This window comes from Trachurus trachurus (genome assembly GCF_905171665.1).
Source record: "Trachurus trachurus genome assembly, chromosome: 5".
NCBI classification, from domain to species: domain Eukaryota; kingdom Metazoa; phylum Chordata; class Actinopteri; order Carangiformes; family Carangidae; genus Trachurus; species Trachurus trachurus.
The window spans coordinates 17,991,112-18,012,037 of NC_139896.1; the positions used below are offsets into that span (position 1 = coordinate 17,991,112).

The 20,926-nt window shown below is 41.3% G+C and overlaps 1 protein-coding gene across 1 annotated transcript in view; it reads left to right on the forward strand.

The window, feature by feature from the left end:
* LOC310985656 (receptor-type tyrosine-protein phosphatase gamma-like) overlaps nt 1–20,926 on the forward strand; it is a gene marked incomplete at its 5' end in the record, with an annotated part of 340,997 nt that overhangs the window by 197,855 nt on the left and 122,216 nt on the right. The window contains 2 exons of the mRNA XM_083971275.1: nt 2,679–2,861; nt 13,633–13,781. Coding sequence (XP_083827401.1) covers nt 2,679–2,861; nt 13,633–13,781 — 332 coding nt within the window. The remainder of the gene's footprint in view (nt 1–2,678; nt 2,862–13,632; nt 13,782–20,926) is intronic.

Genomic DNA, 20,926 nt, shown 5'->3' on the forward strand with positions numbered 1-20,926 from the left:
GTTTGTGTTATTTACTGTGGTGAAATGAGCCTGACCAACACTGACAAAAGATGATGAAATGAAGCAGTTTCAGTTTCTTTTTCTTTCATTAATTCACTAGATATCATAATGAGTTTTCAGGACCATTTTAAACTTGCAGTACAGTACGTAGCTTCTGCCTCTGGGGGTCTTAGTTGTAATAACAAATTTAAAAAGCCAAACACAGCATTTGGGAGTTGCTTCTCCGGGTTAGGATTCCTTCAGAATCAGTCACTCAGCAGGTTTTTACCTGGAGGTCCAGTTCCTCGGACCACATTCAGAGGTGGTCCGTCTGAGCCACATATGTCCACACTCATTTGTCAGTGTGAACATGAATGTGTCCTGACTGACACTGAAGGACAAACTACTGCACAGACGTCTTGTGAGTCAATTCACTTGTGAATTCAATTGTGTGTGTGTCGATTGGCTAAAAACAACATTTACCTGTTCATTTACATTTAAAACAGGAAGTGACATCTGATCACAAGTGGTACATCTAGATGCACGGGGAGACGCATTTTAATGCAGGTGTGAACAGACACTTAGACGATAACTGCGTTTGGATCGATGAAGACACGGGTTATATCAGGTCTGAGCCAGGATTTATAAGTCTTACACTGTTTGGTGGTTACAGGTACAACAAAACAGTTTCCTGACAACACCCATTAGGGATTTTGGGTGTGATTATTTTATCCAGAAGAGCTGAGTTTTAAAGATTTGCACTTCAGCTTTTCAACTTGCATTGTTGTGAATGTTACATCAGGTTTTGGATTCTCAAAGCATAGAAATGATGGTGATGATGCGAGGTATAGACCATTTTAACCTCTCCTTAATGCACTGATGCAGTATCCTGAAATGTTTTTTCCCTGGCATGCTTCAGTGGGAATAGAAAAGCTAAATGATATTCTCATATTCACTTCAAAATGTGAAGTGGCCTGGTCTCACACTGTTTTGTAGTCAACAAAGAGTGTGATGTGTGAAAGTCTGACGCTCAGAAACGTGAATGAAGGCTTGAAAAGTGAATCTCCATGGCTGCAGTGTTTCCCCTCTGCTTTGATCCTCGCTGGCTGGCTGGCTTCACACTCCTGCCTCCCTCAGCTGAGGACAGGGGTCAGCAGCAGGTCAGAAAACATTGCATCCTGGGAATTACCAAAACATACAAGCACCTCAATGAAAGGCTGGTCTTTTGCCAAAAACCACTTGGTTTCCTCTTCTGGTGACCGTCTCCTGTGATGTTTGTTATCACTTGTCTGTTCCCACACCCTTTCCAGACGGCGGAGGGTCATCGCTTCCTGTTGTCTCTGTCCCTACCAGACTCAGGACATGAGCCATTAGATCCCTTGCATGACAAATGTTTGAAAAATATTAACCCTAACTTTCAAACTATTATTATTTTCATCATATTGAGAAAAAAAATTGGCCAAGTAGTATTCCAGTGATGTCAGCAACTCTAAACCAGCACTCACCTGACCAGGTCTTGCTGCGTTTGATTTATACACCCGCAGGAGAGTGTAAAACAGGTGTTAAAGATCAAATTTACCCTTATTAATTGATATTGTATCATTCATGTGAAGACCAATTTTAATAGAGAATCAGTTTTCTCACCTCAGCCATAGTCCCTGTTTACTTCAGGCGTCATATTTTGCTCTTGAAGTGTTGGTTGAGGGTGGGCGGGGCTGAGGGTGGTGACTGCTTTGTTGTGACATCACAGAGTTACAGAAGTCCTGATGTGTTATGGCGTAACACTGAGTTTCTGAATACCGGCTGTGTGTATTTCTATGGGAACTGAGTCTTTGATACTTTCACAGTACTAATATAGAACCTGCCCCTGCTTTATAATCTAAACTACACATGAACACAAACTTATCTTATAAATAAGAATCTGTTTCCCTTTGAATCTACAATGAAAGCACCATAAGCAACCAACATCAGTTTGGGAGGATGAGCAAATCCAGAGACTGAGCTGTGGACCAGCTTTTTAGAGCAGGTTAACCAACATGATGATTGTCAAATTAAATGATTATGTGTCCCTCTGGGTCTCCAGCCTGACAGCTATGCAGCCCACTGGGAATGTCCCTTTATTGACCCCCCAAACAGCCCTGGCTCCAGTCCTGCTCTGTGAGGACACACTCAGGTGTTCAGGTGCCACTTCAGTCCCTGTCCTCCCTCTGACTATCTCTCACTCTCTCTCAGCCTCTGAAGGAAAGACTCACTGCTGTTCTGGCTGCAGGCTTTCACTCTGTGGACATTTACTGTCAGAGGCTGTCTCTCCTCCACACCCACACCCACACCCACACACTGTGGCTTACACACAACTCGTCTTATAGCGACTGTAGGTGGGAAAATATAGAGTTTATTTTACATGTATGGTGCAGGACACATTGCAACCTCGTAATAATGACATTTTGAAATTTTCCATTTACCGCATGAATGAAAGTGTTTTGCTTTTTCAGCAACTGCCTCTGTTTTGGGACTTGCGATATTAGTTTTTTGGGGCAACATTTAATTGGAATTCAGATCGCTTGACTCCGTAAACAATGTCATCAGTTTTTTTGGGGGGGGGGGTTTTAAAGCACAATGTCATCTTTTCTGTACTCTATCTCACATAAAGCTGTGCCAATCTAGTGTTGAAACCCTGTCACTTCTCTTGTCTTCCTCAGGTATTTATGGACCAGATGAAGGCTGGGTGTCTGCCTACCCTGAGTGTGGAGAGAGAAACCAGTCACCAATCAATATTGCGGACCAGGATACCAAAGTGTCCACAGAGTATCAGGAGCTAACACTGGAGGGCTTTGATGCAGAATCCTCTAATAAAACATCTATGAAGAACACTGGCAAAACAGGTACGGTGAAACAACACAAGCTCCTGTGGCTGATTGAATTTTTCCTGTTTTATAGCATTTTGATTTATGGGGTATGAGCTTGTTTCTCTCGCCCTGACTGATATGCTTGAATTTGTAAAACGATAGAGTCAGCTAAATGCTGAAAAGGAAGCATATGGACACGTTAAGGTAGACTGGGGAGTTGATTTGTTCAGCATTTGAAACACATTTTAGGTCTCCAGTATTTTCCAGCATTTCAAAACGACTGTGTCTCGAGGATAGTTTGTCTAAAACGTTGACCTGAGCAGGATGTCTTTAAATCTTCTGGACCAGTCGCTGTTAAACTTGAAACGGGACATAAAATATTCATGGTCTCAGCCAGTGACTCAGAATTTCTAAACTTTTCTCATCTCATGTCACCATCAGCTGAAATGTTTGGACATGAGCCTGTGAATATTCTCATTCATCTAGGTCATAGTTATTTGGACATAAGATACCATATATATTCATACAATCCTGTGGATTACATTTTTTTTACCAGAGTATTACTCTAGATGAGTGAGTCTAAACAATCTACTGAAAACACATAAGGATATATTGGTGTATGTCTCTGTGATGTCACCTGTCACCAATTTGATAGTGTCTGACTCCAACAGCTAGTGCAAAAATGGACAAAGAGTGGCCTGTATGTTGATCATTGTAACCGTGACAACAAAGGCCCGTGGTGGCACTATTTCAGGAGACACTGCTATGGTTTGTGTGAGAAGGTTAAAAAAAACAACCTGTGTAGTTACCAAGGTTAGAGGAATGGTGGTTTTAATGCTGTACAGAGATGTTTGGTATAGAGAGATCATGTGCAATAGCATCTCTGACCTTCATTTTCAACCACCTACATGTCTTTCATATGACACCTGTGCAATGTGACAACGTCCCTTTTCAACATCTTCCATGCAGAAGTTTCCTTCCCTCACTGATTTATTTCTACATTACTTGGTTGGCGATAAATGCAGTTTTGTGGTATTGAGACATGGCAGTGTTCGTCTTTACTAAACTGCTCTAATAATGTGCTCATAGTTTCTTATAGTTAACATCTCGAGAGCTCACTCCCTCTTCTATCTCGACGTGGTTTAAACAATATGGATAAACTGTTGCACTGCTCATTTTTCTTGCTCAGTCACTTTTACAATTTTATCACTTCCCCAGATCTCAGCAATTACGTCAGCTGATAAAAAATGGTCAACACTCTGAGAATAATTATTCTCTGATATCGTTTATTTGATCTTTATCATGTTTCTCTTTTCACTGAACTTCACACTCCTCAAACTTGAGATTACACCATGTCGTCACCAACCATAAAATAGTGGTGCTCTTCAAAGACATTTTGCCAGTTGTTTATGACGGTGTTTGTAACCCCACGGCTCAGTGACAGACCACAGTTCAAAGTGAATGAAAAGCTGAAGTGATGCCTCTAATAATCCCAGCTCATACTGGCAGGTGTCTTCATGTCAAACATCTGTTGCATCACTCTCCTGCACATGATTATCAAACAAGACAGGTGCAATATGCAGCAAGTCATTTATGATGAAGATTACACATCCCACTTTCACTCCGACACGATGCAATCCCTGTTAGTAGTGCCATGGCAGGTGTCACTGTCTGTAGGATTCAGCCATCTGCATTCTGCTCTCCTGGCATCTCGAGGACCCTCCTCGTCAGCCACAGGTATTTTTCACAATTCCAGGTTGTCAGTAAGATGGATGATCCTTCCCCCTCACCGGTGGAATGGAGTTGAAAGGCTTTTGAGAGGCAGAGGCCACAGGTGGCTCCTGGCATTGCTGCCAGCAACACACTCGAGTGCCACCCAAAGCACTACACAGCTGTGTGTGTGTATGATGAATAGTACAGCAATGTTTAACATTCAATCATTGGCTCAGTTGAGGACGTGTGATTCATGTGCGATGACACGTTTGAATAAACTGACAATTTGCCTATTGCTTTGCTGTGGGTTTCTTATCAACCCTAATAATAGAGATAGACCCTACAGTAACAAATAGAAACATCTGATCTATCCAAAACCACAATGTGAACAAATGGTGGTCCATATATTACATTACACAACACCTGGACACATCTGAGACAACAATTTGATACAGTGGATTATCTGCAGACACACCAGTGCTGATCCCCAGTAAAACCAGCGGATCACCAAATCTCACACAAACCATGAACATCTGTACAGAGTGAAAATGATAGGAACAGTAACCGTCATGATCTTCCAAACATCAAGTCTGCGTAAAATCTATTGGCAATTCATTGAAATATTTTAGTGTGGGGTACCCAACTTTGCCATGAATAAAAGGAACAGAATGGAAACATCTGTTTGTTCATCTATTTGTAAAAAGAGGTTGTTTAATGAGAAGATCATTATTGGTCTCATACCTGCTGATTAAGCATAAATCATGTTAGCTTTGCACAAGGACTGCAAACAGGGAAACTGCTAACGGCTCTATCTGAAGCTAACGAAGAGGAGAATACTGGAAAGACCTGTAGGCGCCTGACTATTTATTGCTCCGGACCCATTGCCAGGTAATTAGCAGAGTCTCTAGGGAGTTACCATACCGAGCCAAGGAATAATATAATGATAATGATAAAAAAAATAATAATCTGTAGAGCACTTCTCTAAACCATAACCGTAATAGAAGCTTCCTGTGAATTTTTTATTTCACACAATGTTGTTGTCCATATTTGCACAACATTTGTTAGGAAACAAATGGAGCCACTAGACACAGCCAAGCTCCTTGTTTCTAGTGTTTGTCCCATTTTAGCCTAAGCAGCTGCTGCCTGTAGCTTCACATTCACTGTGCACTCACTATATAGGAAAAGCAAATATATACATGAGAGCAGTGTCAGTTTCTTAATCTGAGATTGAGACCGGCTAACAACATGGTATCTAATGCAGGTTCTTGTGCAGGTGATGTAAACTATTCAAAACTGTAGAAAAAGATAAATAGAAAGCTGTTGCAATGAGAAGCATTGATAAGAGTCTGGAGGAGAGCACTGGCTAACTGCTAAACAGGTAAATGTAAACATGTTAACTTACTTTTGAGAGATTGAATTACCGGTATATTTTTCTGCAGCCTCACATCAGTGTTTCCACCTCATATCATATTCATTTTTGGTTCTGTCCAACACAATCGGCCTGTTGTATCAGCTTGTATGAGACTCTACAGATCCATTCTTTGTCTTTGATCCATGCATTTTCTGACAGTTACAAACTGTACACGCAGACAGCCTATCCAAATATCTAATTGAAACAATGGGTCGTTGTACATTAAACACACAAAGGGTTCTGTCTGTCTTCAGCAGTGCGATGCAGACGGAAGATCCGGTGTGACATCCTCAGATGAAATAAGCTGTCATCTGCACCTGCTGTTCAGCAGCACAAACAGTGACAGTCACGCACAGAGCAGCTCCTCACTAACTGTTGTCACGGCCTCTCGTTCACTTCCTCTCTCTGTCAGTCTCACTGTCACCATGAATTTCAAACCTGCTCATGTGACAGAGACATCAGCAGCCAGCAGAATACACTGGATTTACACTTACATGCGATCATGTGTGTCAAAAATCACAGAATGGGGGTGTCGTTAAGATCAGTAGGTAGAGATGGCGCCCCATATGCAGAGGTTATAGTCCTCATAGATGTATATAAGAAGACTAGATGACTCACCTGACGCTACTGCCTAATGACATGCCGTCGCTACTCGGCCGCCATCTTGCCTCGGTCAACTCGCTCCCTATAATCATCAGAAATGCAGTTATGATAGCCTACTGCATACTTCAAATATGAAACAATTTAATCATGTACTTTTCTATAAAAGTAACACTATAGTAATATAATCGGGTAGTTAAAGGGACAACGAGGAGTTTTGGAAAAGCGAAGCGTTTTCACACTACATTTATGAGCCTCCGCGCGCACCGTACATTTCTTTGACCCGGCGCAAGACAGACTCATGTTTTCATTCATCAAAAATTAAAGTCAGAGGTTCAAAGAGGTTCACATACCATCGTAGTTCCGACCATAAACGGCGATTCTGCGGCGTTATTCTCATAACTCGCCATGAAGGAAACGCTGGTCGGCTCGACCAGCATTTCCGCCACCACTAATAATAACAAAATAACGATAGAGACAGATCGATATATTTAGCGAAAATGGAGCCATTAACAAGTGTGAGTAGCGGAGATTCATCCACATTAACGTGAGACTTTTTTATAACCGTATAGAAACTCCTCGTTGTCCCTTTAAAGTAATATCTATATACGGACAAAATTCCACAGAGTTATGAATAGTTTTTTTAGTGCAGATGACCGGATCACCCATCTACTGCAGCCAGAGCCAGAGCAAGTTGCCTGATCCAATATGGCCGCCTCTGAGTTATGTCTACGTGTAGTCCGATCCACCCCCATGATAGAGGATAGAGCCACAGAGGCCCCGATTCGATTCCACCGGTGGCCCTTTCCTGCACGTCATTCCCCCTCTCTGTCTTTCTACAGCTGTCCTATAAATTAAAGGCTTGAAAAGCCAAAAAAAATCCTTAAAAAAAAAAAAAAATTCACAGAATGCAGCAGGTTAATGTAAATGAATACAGGTATTGAAAGTCACAGATATGGTAATGCTGAATATATCAGTGCAGTCGTCACAGAAAATTTATTTTTTTCTGCTGATCTTTACAGGAAACACTGAAATGTCTCTCAACATAATCCAGGCAGTGATTACTTTTCTACCACAATATTACTGAGGAAGAAGTTCAGTTATATCTGAATTTAATTTCAAGAGGACAGGATTGAACCAGCTCTTCCCCCAGTTCAGATCATACAACACCTGCAGAGTTTATCTGTCCTCATGCCGTCTCTCTTCCACAGCTGCGCCATAGATGCTCCTTTAATGAACATGGCGACAGTTAAACCGCAATACCTGCTCGCCTGGAGTGCGTTTTTACAGCGGGGCGTTCACTGTTGCTCTGGCTGTGTCGTTTTCCCAGGCAGTAAGGGCTCTCACTGCCATGGGGGCCTCATATCCCCTCAACATATTCTACGGGCTGTTTGAATGCCAAGTGTTCTGGTAAAAACCCCTATAATGCCAGTTGTTTATTAAGCTTTGCATGTCACAGTGCCATTTGTGGATGCAGCAGGAGCGTTAATTATACAGTTAGCTACTCAGGCAAATGTCAACTAACTTTCACAACAGCTAAATAGAGGAAACAGACTGGGAAATTAAAAAATATGGCTCCTGCAGCTGTTTTGGAGTTCCTGTGGTTTCGAGTCATATGATGTCACGGAGCTGATTTGCATTCAAGTTGAAAATGAGTGTGAAAGGTTTGGTAATGGAAAAAGAATGATTGAATACATTAGTGCTGGGAGTCAAAAACCACATGTCTAGAACAGATGCTGCTGTAAGATGCCTATCTACTGTTCTGGGAGACTGATGTTACAGGAAAGGATTGTTCATTAATGTGCTTTTTATTCATGCTAGGTTTGGCTACACATATACGCCTCAGTGGAAAAACCTTGCACGGATCCCCTAGAGGCAGGAGTATCCGTTGCACCCTGAACATGTTAGATCCTCAGCTCTGGAGCCAGTGAATCCTGCTGGGTTTGATGTAGTTTTCCTTTGATTTTAGCCTGTGGATTTTTCAGATTACCTGCTCGGCTCAGTGCTGCTTGTAAGGTTGAAAAGTCCTTCTGTGTGCAAGGCTACAACTCATGTAGTGTACATGTAGACATCATCGGAGAAACATACATCCCCTCCTCCTGCTGTCACCATGCCTTCTAGAAATAACAGTTCTATTTAGTGGTGTTGTTTATCTTGGGGTGGGAGGCAGTCCCAGCTGAGTGGGCAAGGACCTCAGACACTTTGCTATCACAGATGATGATTTAGTCATTATGTGTTTTTTCATTGTTAAACATTTTTTTCTTTTATTAGTTTTATCATAGAAATCAAATCTTCATTTTAAAGGGTCTAAAAAGCTTCTTCAAGTTCTCATTCATCAGTCATCTTATTTAATTATCATTTTTTTCATGAGGCTGTCTGGGAGGCATGGTGGTAAAGTGGTTAGCACTGGGTTTGATTCCCAGGTCTGGAGGCTTTTTGGGTGGAAATGCCAGATGACTATTTTAATGTGAGAATCTGAGGTGGTTGGTCTCAGTATGTTAGACCTGTGATATTTCATTTGATATTTAACTTTGGCTGTACCTGTGACATCACTCGAAGTCTCATATATAACAGGAGATTTATTGTCACGTCACTGGCACATCAGCCAAAAACATCATGTTATCTAATTATTCTTTACTTTATTTATCGGTTCAACTAATTTAAAAGAGTAGATGTGATGTTAAGGAAACATTTTTCTGTCAACATAAAAAGGAAATATAATAATAATAATATCATACTGGGCAAGTTGCCAATATATCAGCAGTGATACTCCATTATTGCAACAATGGGAATAGTGAGGTACTGTAAGGTTGTGCATTTTGATGGTTTGAAGAACCCTGCTGCACGTTTGTTCACATGAAAACAAAAAATCCAGCAACAAAAGAAAAAACAAAACAAAACAAAAGGAAACAGAAAAAGGTCAACGCTCTCCTCTCTGGATCCGGTCATATTTGTCTCAAAACACAACTACTGCCATTTTGAGAAGGTCACTGAGCTTGTTTATCTGTCCTGACAAGGTCAGACACTGGTGCTTCAGAATATGTAAACACAACTTGTGCAGTATAAAGTATGTCTCAGTACTAACAGTTTGGATTTCAGGAGTGCAGACATATCACATTTCTAAATATGAGAAGGACTGTGACTTTGGTTTGGAAGTTGGCCATATTGTTTCGTGGTGGGCCGAACTGCTAAAGAAAAAAACAGAAATCAGAAAGACAAAAGATGAGACAAAGACAAATTTAAATGTGTTCAGACATATCGTTAAGAAATGCCCAAGCCAATGCTGGACCTTCCTGTTGTATTCACCCTCTGCTGAGAAGAGTGTGTACACTAGGGCTTTCAATCTTCCCCCCAAATCAAATTCAAATTTCGAATGCTTCTTATGTTAATAGTTCCAAATTTTTAATGTTATGTTTTTTTTTGTTTTTTTTTGCTCATTATATACACCTGCCAGCTTATTATTATCCCACGTCCACTAAAGAGCATTTCAACCAAATCAACACTTATGTTTTGCCAACACAATATAAAACTTCAAGAAGGGAAATCTAAATATTATAAGTATTGGTGCAACGGATCGCAGTTAATCTGTGATCCGTTCTGATCCCTCTCCAAGGCCACTGCATGCCGCAAGTGGTCTGCGGATCTATCGATTAAAAAAAAAAAAAGGTGTGTGTGTAGCGTGGGAACACGTACTGTAGGCGCACCGCCCCAGTCGAATAAACGGGCAATTTAAAAAAAACTCTGTTCTGTTCTCATTTTTAAAATAATTTGAATTCTGTTTGAATAGTGAAGTTCGTTCTGACAGTGTGGTATATTGATGTGTTGATAACAGCCCTAGTGAACACACACACAGACTTGTATCTCTGTGATAGCTCGCAGTGAGACATTTAAACAAGCGATTACACCTGTTAACTCTAATTGTTCATGATTTACCATTGTGTCTTTGTTACTTTTTGTTCTGGCTCAGTGACCAAATTTCTTTTTCTGTGGCTGTTGCACAAAAACACGACTAGGTCCCCAAACCTAGTATATAGGCTATTCAGACCACCCGTGGTGAAACTCTGATTTCATAGCTGTTAGGGTGTCGGACAAAATCACCAAACAGATTCATTAAAGACTGAGCTGTGACTTTAGCTGTAGATGTATGAGGCAGATCCACCTGTTTTCCATCCACTGTAAAGTCCACTGTTTGGAGACTTCTCAAAATCTGGTGACATATTTGGGTTCATTGAATTCAACTCACTAAAAACTTGTAAAAAATATTAGTTAATGTGGTTCAAAATGCTGCATTAATGTGCGAGCAATGACCCTGATCACAGAGGACAGGAAATTTCCTCTGCAGCCTTGTTGCAGCATCAGTTTTATTCCCAACTTTCAGTGAGTGATCAAGGTCGCGGAGAGCGAGTAAATGTCTTGTCCACCTCCCAGTCTCTGCATCATGAGCGGGCGGCAGCACGTCACTGAGATGTGAGCCGTCCGTTTGTCTGAGTGCAGGTAGCTCACTCAGGCGAGGAGGACACACACAGTGTGCTGCCGTCCCGTCAGGGAGCGGACCGGGCCGGCTGACCTTCAGGTAGAGGATCACCGCCGCTGACACCCACTGGCACAAACAGCAAGATGAGAGCGTGAGACATAGACAGAGAGAGAGAAGACCTCATCACTGCAGTTGAGATGAAAAATTCCCTGACACGTTTGATGCAGGGTGTCCCCAGGCGTTCAGCAGCTCAAACCATTTCCCCCACGGCCACGGAGGCTGCTTCACAGAACAGAAAAAGAGCCGGTGATGATGATGGCCACCTGCAAAGTAAGAAACACAGCGGAGCATAATTTAAATGGATTTGGGATGCCACAGCATGTAGAGAGCCATGTAAAAATGCTAACACAAACAACAGCTGCGATACAAAATGGCGCGCAGCTTCGGCTCTCCCCCCGCTACATAATGCATGGCTAACAAGACAAATGTCCCTGCGTTTTTTTCCACATGAATTATGCATGGATCCTGCACTGTTTCTAAACAACAGATGAGCGTTTTATCTGTGGAGGGATCACCTGGTGGAGCTGCTGCTGAATGCTGTGATGGAGCTGTGAAATCAGGCAGGGAGGGCCGAACCCCCTGCCTCCTTCTACACAAACTCTATTCAGACACATCACCGTGTTTCTGCACTGCTCAACTTTAACTCCTTGACCTTGAATGAATCAACAACATGTGGCTAAGAAGAAAAAGTTTGAAGATACAGTACATGAAGTAATGAGTCGTTGGTCATTCAGTGGTGTAGAATCAGCAGTTACATTACTGAAAATAACAAGGTATCAGTAAAACACATCCTATCACAGAATCTTTGGTTAAGGCTCTCGTCCACATTTCTATTGATCGCTGCCTTATTATTATTTGGAAGAGAAAATTATGGCTGCACATTCAGAAATATCAATAACAGTTCACATCATTATTATTGCAGTTAACTGAAAATACGTACTACACACTAGAGGACTCTGTATAAACTGGGGATCTTGCAGGTTAACAGAGATTAGGATTATTTCCCATCATGCTCCTGATGAAAATTTACAGGAGGAACAGACTTTCCAACAATTTTTTGTGTGTGTTGACTGTTGTTCCCATGAGTGACTCAACACTACAATGATGTACCTGTAAAACTGTTCGGCTTTGTTCTTAATTTTATTATTTCCTGTTTTATTCTGGAATTATTGTCCCTGCTTTTCTTATTTGATTCGAGGATGCCTCACATTCTTCCTTCCTGGAGTCCCCTCAACTCGTGTTCACATTCAGATCAGTCTGCTGCTTCCCATTAGGTGCTGGATAATTCAACAGTGTGTTCACTTCCCAGTCATGATCCAGGACTAAAAAAATATAACAATGTTTAACATGTTTGAGTTTGGGTATCAGATTTAGTGGTGGGTCACAGTGCGTGGGTTCTCTGTGGGATCTCCAGCTTCCTCCCACAGTCCAAAGATATGCACACCAGGCTGATTGGTGATCCTAAATTGTCCATAGCTGTGAATGAGAGTGTGTGCAGTTGTTCATCTCTATATGTCAGTCCTGTAAATTGACAAGCCCACCCACATCCCGCCTGATGTTAAATGGAAATGGGTTTGACCATCGCCTTACACAAGATGACAATGAGGGCAAAAGCAATGGTGAAATAGTTTGAAAAGTTGTTTGACACAAAGCTATGGACTGTGCTGTGACGCTTTCTGATTGAGCTGTAAGTGTACGTGAGGTAAGTATGTAACTGTCGTATCAGGTGAATGTGATAATTCGAAGCTCCAGCTGACGTCTTGATGAAATGATGAACTGCGTCTCTTCAGCGGAGAGCAGCCTCTACAAAAGGGACAGAACTGTCTGATGAAGTCTGGGTTTGAGGCCGCCGCACTGATTAATGGAAGAGGAATCTTTTCAGGGTTATTCTGTGATGGTGAAAATAACCCACACCTCATCCACCCCCCCCTGCTAATTTTCACTATATTTTAGCAAGATGTGATGGAATAACAAAAGATCCTGCAAGGGCAATTTGCAGTGGCTGAAGAGAACAATTTGGTTCGGCAAATTAGCCCCTCATTTGAGAAGTAGCCTCAGAGACTGATGGAAAATGACAGAAATGGTCTTGTGTGAGCATGTCTTCCTCAGAGCAAATTTAAAAGATAAACACATATCTACCTTCAGCATGTCCTCAAAATACATCCTTTTGTGTGTGTGTGTGTGTGTGTGTGTGTGTGTGTGTGTGTGTGTGTGTGTGTGTGTGTGTGTGTGTGTGTGTGTGTGTGTGTGTGTGTGTGTGTGTGTGTGTGTGTGTGTGTGTGTGTGTGTGTGTGTGTGTGTGTGTGTGTGTGTGTGTGTGTGTCTCCGTCTCCTCCTCAAACCTTAAAGAGGTGTCACCTGTCCTCACACACAGATTTTGATTGTCTTTTGTGGAGATCTTTGAAATTTGCCTTCACATTGACAGGCCCCAATTTTCTGCCATCTGTGTCTTTGAGAGGAATGATTACTATGTATGTTGAGAAAGATTTTCAGTGATATACGACCACTTACTCTTTCTCGCTTTGTCTCTGTTTTTCTCTTTCTTCCAGTGGCCATTATGTTGAAGGATGATTACTTTGTCCGGGGAGCAGGGCTACCAGGGAGATTCAAGGCAGAAAAAGTGGAGTTTCACTGGGGTCCAAGTAACGGATCTGAGGGCTCGGAGCACAGCATCAACAGCCGACGTTACCCAGTGGAGGTAGGCTTAATCTGCCAAGGCTTGACATGCACAGGAATGAACCATATCTGACAGTTTGTAGATTAATGTCTTTGATAGGGGTGGAGATGTAGATGTAGATCTTCTCAATTACTGAAACAAGAACCAGACACAGCATTCACTGGATGCTATTAGAGGAACCACATTTTAGAGGAGGTCCATATGGACTTCAACCTTATGCTGTTTATTACCATGCGCCTGGAGGAATCAAGAGCTGATGCATAGGATAAGATTAAGTTATTGCAGGTAAAGATATGTCAAATACATTGGTTCTCATTTGAGGACTAACACATAGACCCTTCTTCACACCATAGCCTGATAATAAAGGTGGAGGGAAGCCTCCATTAAGTCGACTACAAGTTTCTGAAGTGAGGTTATGAAGCTCGTGTGAACTGCTCCACAGTCACACACACCCTCAATTTTATAGAAATTGAATAAAATCACACACAGTTGAGTTAAATAAAAATTTCCAACATGTTTATGTCATCTTTAAAGTTGGAGATTTTAACTTGGGAATCGATTTGGACTGACTTACTGTTGGACACATTAGTATGGGCTTCTCCTCCGAGAGATGACCTGTCGCCTCATTATAATTGCCACAGTCCTTACAGAGCATCCCCCAATTTACGTAAATACAAATAAACATGCATATTGTTGTTTTTTCGCCAATCCAACAGAAGGGTCTGTTGTGTGTGTACCTGTGTTTGTGTGTTGTGTGTGTGTGTGTGTGTGTGTGTGTGTGTGTGTGTGTGAGAGAGAGAGAAAGACAGGATGAGAGAGAGCTTTTAGCCAGTTGAAATAGTAAGTCATCATTTATAATTTGGGTTCACATGAAGCTGAGTTGGGGCCAGTGAGACTCAGCTGCTTCCAGACCAAGGTTAATAATACCACATCTGAACAGGACCAGACAAACACGTTTCACTTTAATCTGTCTTCTAATGTCCAAAGCAGAACATTGTCACATGCATAATACACAGTGTAGCAGCTAACATCTACAGTTTCCTAATGACCAAGCTGTGTCACTATAACTTATGCAGCTTATTAGACAAATGCCAGAGAATGGCCATTGACAGAATATAAAACTCTGTGTGTTTCACCTTATCATTCACTGATTTCGTAGCAGTGGATGACTTTAGCTTGGGCTGACGGGCCGAGGTCCAGGGATTGATCCGGCCTCTGGGTTAATGAACAGGTGAGCTGACTGTCAGTGCGGAGATTGGCAGCACTTCCAGGACCTTCCAGAATGCTCCTTATTTTCTTTGTGGCACGGCCTCTCAAAACAAATTAAACTAAGAGAGCTACACACCGTTTACTCAGTGGAATGGGAAAAGGCACTGTGCTGTATTTGTCTGTAGTTTCAGCCAAATGTCCTGTGTAATGGTTTCTTAAAAGGAGAGGGAATCTTCCATTTTAGTTTTTGTGCATGGGTAATGAAATAGGTGATTAAGTTGGTATAGAACACTTTAAATATTAATGTCCTGAAGCTAAATTCAAGAAAAACATGATGGGTGGAATAACGCAAAAGCAAGTTGCAAGTTTTTTGGACTGAGGACTCTTTCAGCCTCCAGCTTCAGCTTCCAACTAAACTCTTTGCAATACGCCAAGTGTATAAATGAGTAAGAGGTGTAAAAATGAGTGTGTGTGCCTGAGAGTGTGTGTATTTGCATGTTGTGTATGTGCAGCTGTCAGTCTCCCGAATACTGAAATGTCAGCCATCTCTCTGTCCTGAGCTCTGCAAGAGCGCTGCGTCTGTGCGATTGGTTGGCCAAACAGATGAATATGTATTGTTTGACATTTGGCAGATCAGCGCGCCGACAGATCAGCTTGATAGTGTAATCTTCTCCTTTCCCTCTGAACTCTGTTTTATTTCCTCTCAAACCTTTCCACAGAGCTGCATAAAGGTGTGTTAGTGTCAGTGGGTGATGCATTTATCCTCTCTACTCAGTTTAGAAATATTACCTGTCCGCAGGTGAGGAACTCAAAGATTTTGCTGAAAACACAAAACCTGCTTTATAAATGCATGACGAAGCTTTCTGGGTTTTTAAATTGCCAGATGTATAATCTGCCAACTGATTCTGCTGTGAGACATCAGCACGGAAAAGTCTCTATGAAGCACTTTTATGAAGTTCCAGTGAAAATCAAGGCAGTTTTTGCCTTGATATTGACTCAGTATAACACACACACAAACACACACTGGGCTGAGAGGAGAGACAGAGGATGGGACACATGTATATACACCCATGATTATTTACTAGAAGTCTTGCGTGTGTACATGAGTCTGTGCAATCAGCATAACTTGGCAATGCGGACACGTGTGTGCACATGTGACTGCTAACACACAGACACAGGGACAAACAAACTACCAGCAGCACGAGAGCCGAAAATCTCATGGTTCTGCAACATTAAATAACTGTTTTTGCCAAATGAGTGTGGTGACTGTGAACACAGAAATAACAGGACTTTTTCTAGTTAAGCACAAAGGTCTGTCTCTGTAGGAATCCTTTCCATAGTGTTGTCACACTCTTATTATAAAAATCAGATCCAAGCTGTTTAGTGGGCGTGCTGTCCTGTGCCAGATTCAGTATTGGCAGTGTGGCTCTGCTGAGATAACTGCTTTAAGGCCACAACTGACCCTGATATGTCTGCAGTGAATCTGCAGAGACTTCATGGTGAATATGTTGCTGTAAGAACTGGTAGAGTACTGTATGATTAATATGTGGTTGACCAATCAGAAACCAGAAAATACTGTAGGAGTTATGACCATTGCAACAAGCCAGGATCAGTTTGGTTTTGGTGGATTAGTGCTAAGATTAGGGAAGCAAATACAGTACACATCACCGAAACATATAATGTGGTGGCATGATGAGAGTGAATGCATGCTGTGGCTAATATTAACTATGGTAAATGAGTAGCCATTTAGCATAAACACCCAATCAATATTCAGATGGAGGATTTCCATTTGGCAGTTAATCCCCATTGTGTCTTTGTCTGTGTCACTTTAAACCTCAACGCTTTAACAGCTGGACATCCCATGTTACATGTAATCCCCAAGGAACGGCGGGTTCAGGGTCTGATTCTGAGTCACTGTGGGGCGTTAATCAAGCTGCATTCAAAACCACAATGCAATACAGAACAAAGAATAGAAAATAGCAGTTACACTTTTTAAATTGTACTTTTATTCAATATTACAAATCATGTATTGATATAGTTAATGTAACTGCCAGTATGAAATAAACAAGTCTGTCAGTCAGCACACAGTAGATCCACTGTTCAAATTCATCTGTCTGCTTGTAAATGACAGGGAAGTAAACACACAAAAAATACAGTGGCTTTCCATATAATAACAGATAAATGTTCACTGAGGTCACATGGACCTCTGTCATGTCTCTGTGTCTGATCACAGAGTCTTTTATATGTAGATTCAAACATCTGCTCCGTCCCCACTGTCACAACGTTTCTTTGATGAGGTTAAAAGTCCATTACATCTTCAGCTGATCAGCATCAGATTCAACATCAGACAATTCAATAATATTCCCAGAAATGTAATTCATTCTACCACACTGCTGAAAGTGGGGCTTCATCTGCTGTTCTCATTAGATTACAAGGGAATTACAGCAGTTATAACATAAAAAAAATCGGTCACTTTTAGATTCTATAAAAAGGTGGAAGAGTAATGTAATGCAGTGTAGTGTAGTGATAAAGGCAGCTATACGTAGACACATATCTCACTTCTTTTTGTGACACTCAGCATCACTTTCAAAGTCACATATTTCAGTTAACAACTCAGCTTCTTCAAATAGTCACAAAATCTAATTCACTGATTCATGCGCAGGAATTTCCCTTTTTTTTCATTAAGTGTCCTGTATCTTTATTGAATTCAAACCAACAGAAATTGTTATTCTGGTAGTTGTTTTATTTTAAATCAGTTTTATTTGAGACTTTACCCAAATCACTCACTGACAGTCTGGTCCATCCCATCCATGTAACCTGTATGTGCACAGGCAATATAGTGGCACAGCACAGTCTCTGCTGGTCCTGCAGCCACAGCATCAACAGTGAGATATGACACTGTTTGATTCTTCTCCAGCCCCTGGTTCAACAATATTGGACAATGTTATCTCTGCAGGGAGAGTATGTAAAATTAATATGTGGACTGACATGCATGTATTCATATTCTGTGTACACTTGTGTACGCACCTTCAGTTAGCACAGCAGAATGTATTTCCCCAGAAACAGCTGTGTTATCCCGACATCCAGATATCTTCACTTTTATTAGCTGTCACTGTTTACAGCCTTGTTGTGTTTATACTGGCTCTTGCAAACTGTTACTTACTCTGTCAGAAGAAAGGCCCAGACTTCAAGGTTAGCCTTGGCGACACTGAAGACCGTGGTGAAGCTGGTATAAAGCCTAGCATTAGTTTTTTTTTTACTTCAAATTTGGCAAAAATGTTTCACTTTGACTCAATATTGAAGGTCAAAGATCAAGGTCTCTTCGACCACTGTTTTACCCTTCAGAGTCATTTCTAGAACTTCTTCAGATCTGACACAAGCATTTCGACTAAAGTTCAGTCTTTCAGTGTCCTCACAAAATACAGTATGCTCTAAACATATTTCAAACCATTAGGGCTGTAAACTCCTAGTCGACTGGTCGATTTATTGGTCAATACGTTCTGGCTCGAACCAAAATTCTGATTGGTCGATTATTTGCAGTGTTAATTTCATCAGGAGGACCGGGGCCTTCTTTACAAAATTGCCCAGGAGACCCGGCCTTTATTGGGGCAGGCTTTTATCTGAGGGGGACTTTAATTTCTAAATCCCTCCTCATCGTTCAGTAGCTCATCTTCATCTTCCTCACGTGTTGTTCTCCTTGCTGCGTTGTCGGACCTGGGTCTCAGTCTCTGTTGCACTGTAGCAATTTAATCAATAGCATTTTCACCATTTGCACAAACCATATTTTAACTTAAATTCATTCTCTAACTATGACACAGTTTAACATATCTATTAGGACAAGGGCGATAATAAACATGCAAGTGGTTGACAGAGGCAAGCCAGGGCAAGGTTTTTATTCTAGTTGAGGTTTTCAGGAAAATGTGTACCGTATGTGATAAATGTGTTATCTTAAAATCATCAGTTGTGCCTAGTGTATGTGTGATGATGGTATAACAGTATGGTGATGTAAGACGTTGTTTACATTCGAAAAGCCCTTGTTTCACTTGCGTAGTGTTAATATGTAGTGTAAATGACTTCAGTGGATGGTATCAAGCATCAAGAAACTGATTCTAACGTCCAGGGTATTAAAGCTGGCGGCAGGAATCAGCAACACGAACCTCAGCTCCTCCTACGCTCACAATAATGTGTTGAGCTGAGTGTTAAAAACTACTTCTGTTTGCACTGCAGCGCTGTGACAGGTCCTACGACACCTGTGCAACACGGTCGATGTGGACAAGGTGGTGAATTTAAGTGTTGAGAACGAAATAAATGGAGGAAAAATATAGATCATTTTATTGTTTAATCTCCACGCTGACAGTGTCTCTCGATATGCGTACTGTACATGATGCATACACCGAGTGGATTAAGTCAGCCATGTTTTCATAGATGCAGCGCTGTTCCATCAAATTGAAATACTCCACATGTCTCGTGCATCATTTAATACATATTTCTTCATCCTCATCCTGGCTGAGTTATTTGTGGAAACATTTTGAAGCCAGACTGGAATTGTTTTCATTGCGGGATGATTCACCATGATTGAAGAGATGAGTGGAAAACTGCTCATGTAGAATCAGTCTAAATGTCCAGTGAAGACACACGGTCCTCACTCCTCTCCCATATGATTGTGGGTGTGTGCTGCTGCTGCTGCTGCTGTAGTTGACAATGGTGTATAGCCGAGTTGTTAACTGTTGTCAGTTGTGGTACATTATTTCTCTCCCTTTTCAACTGACCTGAATTCAGTCTGTGTGAGTTGTTTCCCAGATGATTTGAAAGCAGAAGCTGAAAACCTGTATCTCCAAACAGCTCAGCGTAGAGTAGAGTGAACTTTATTCATCCCTGAAAGGAAGCTGAAATCTTTACAGCAGCTTGAATAACCAAACATTTCTTTTGTATCTCACATACTGTATATTCATGTAATGTGTAGAAAATAATTTGAAGGAGACCTCTGTGCGTCAAAGGACTGGTAACACAGGTAAACATCAATTTACCATCAACATTCATTAAAAAGCTTTGCGCTCTAGAGCCACATGCTTCAGTTTCTCTCCAAAATGTCTGACCTCGAGGAAGATAAGTCTGCTGCGGCTGTAACTCAGAAATCCTTGTTATCCTGTTATGAACATACTTATATAACGTGTTACATATATATATATATACACACACAGTGTTTGGAAATACCTGGCCAAATAGTTGGCCATGATGTTGTAATGTAAACACTGTCCTCCATTGTTTACAATAATAATAATTATGTATGTACTGTATAGGACTGGTTGTTATTTGTGATGGTTTGTATTTAGTTTTTCATAAATAGCCTGTAATTTACCACCTGGTCTAATTTAACCCACAACGTCTTAAATGTTATTTGGGTGTTTAAAAAAAAAATTTAAAGATATTTTCCACATGTAAAGTTTATGAATTCAGAACTTTGGTAACTGTGATTCATCCACTTGAGCTTTTTTTTTTTTTTTTTTTTTAACCTTTGTTTGTGCTTTGTTTAGGATCGTGAGAGACCATGACCCGCACCACCTCCTCAATAGCATTCAGCTCCACTGCTGCCTCACAAACATGTCGTCTTACAGTAGCTGGGTACAACACATACAAATTATAATTAGTTGAAGAAGAGGCTTATACAGTGTCAGAAGCAGATGGTTTATCCTGTGCGGAGCCTGACCGAGTTTTTACTCTGTCCGGTCCCTCACGTCTTCTTTTCCATTTCTTCCTGCCCACTCCATTTCAGTCTTTCCCCTTCGTTACATTCTCCCTGCTTTACAGTGGTGGTGGTGACTGTCTCTGAGTTCTCCACATGAATGATGTATGATTTACAAGCCTTACATTTAGAAATTGTGGCCTAATAGGGTCCTTGAATGGCACAGAGAGGAGGGGGCTTGCTGCTGCCCTACCTGCTGCGTTAAACAGTAATG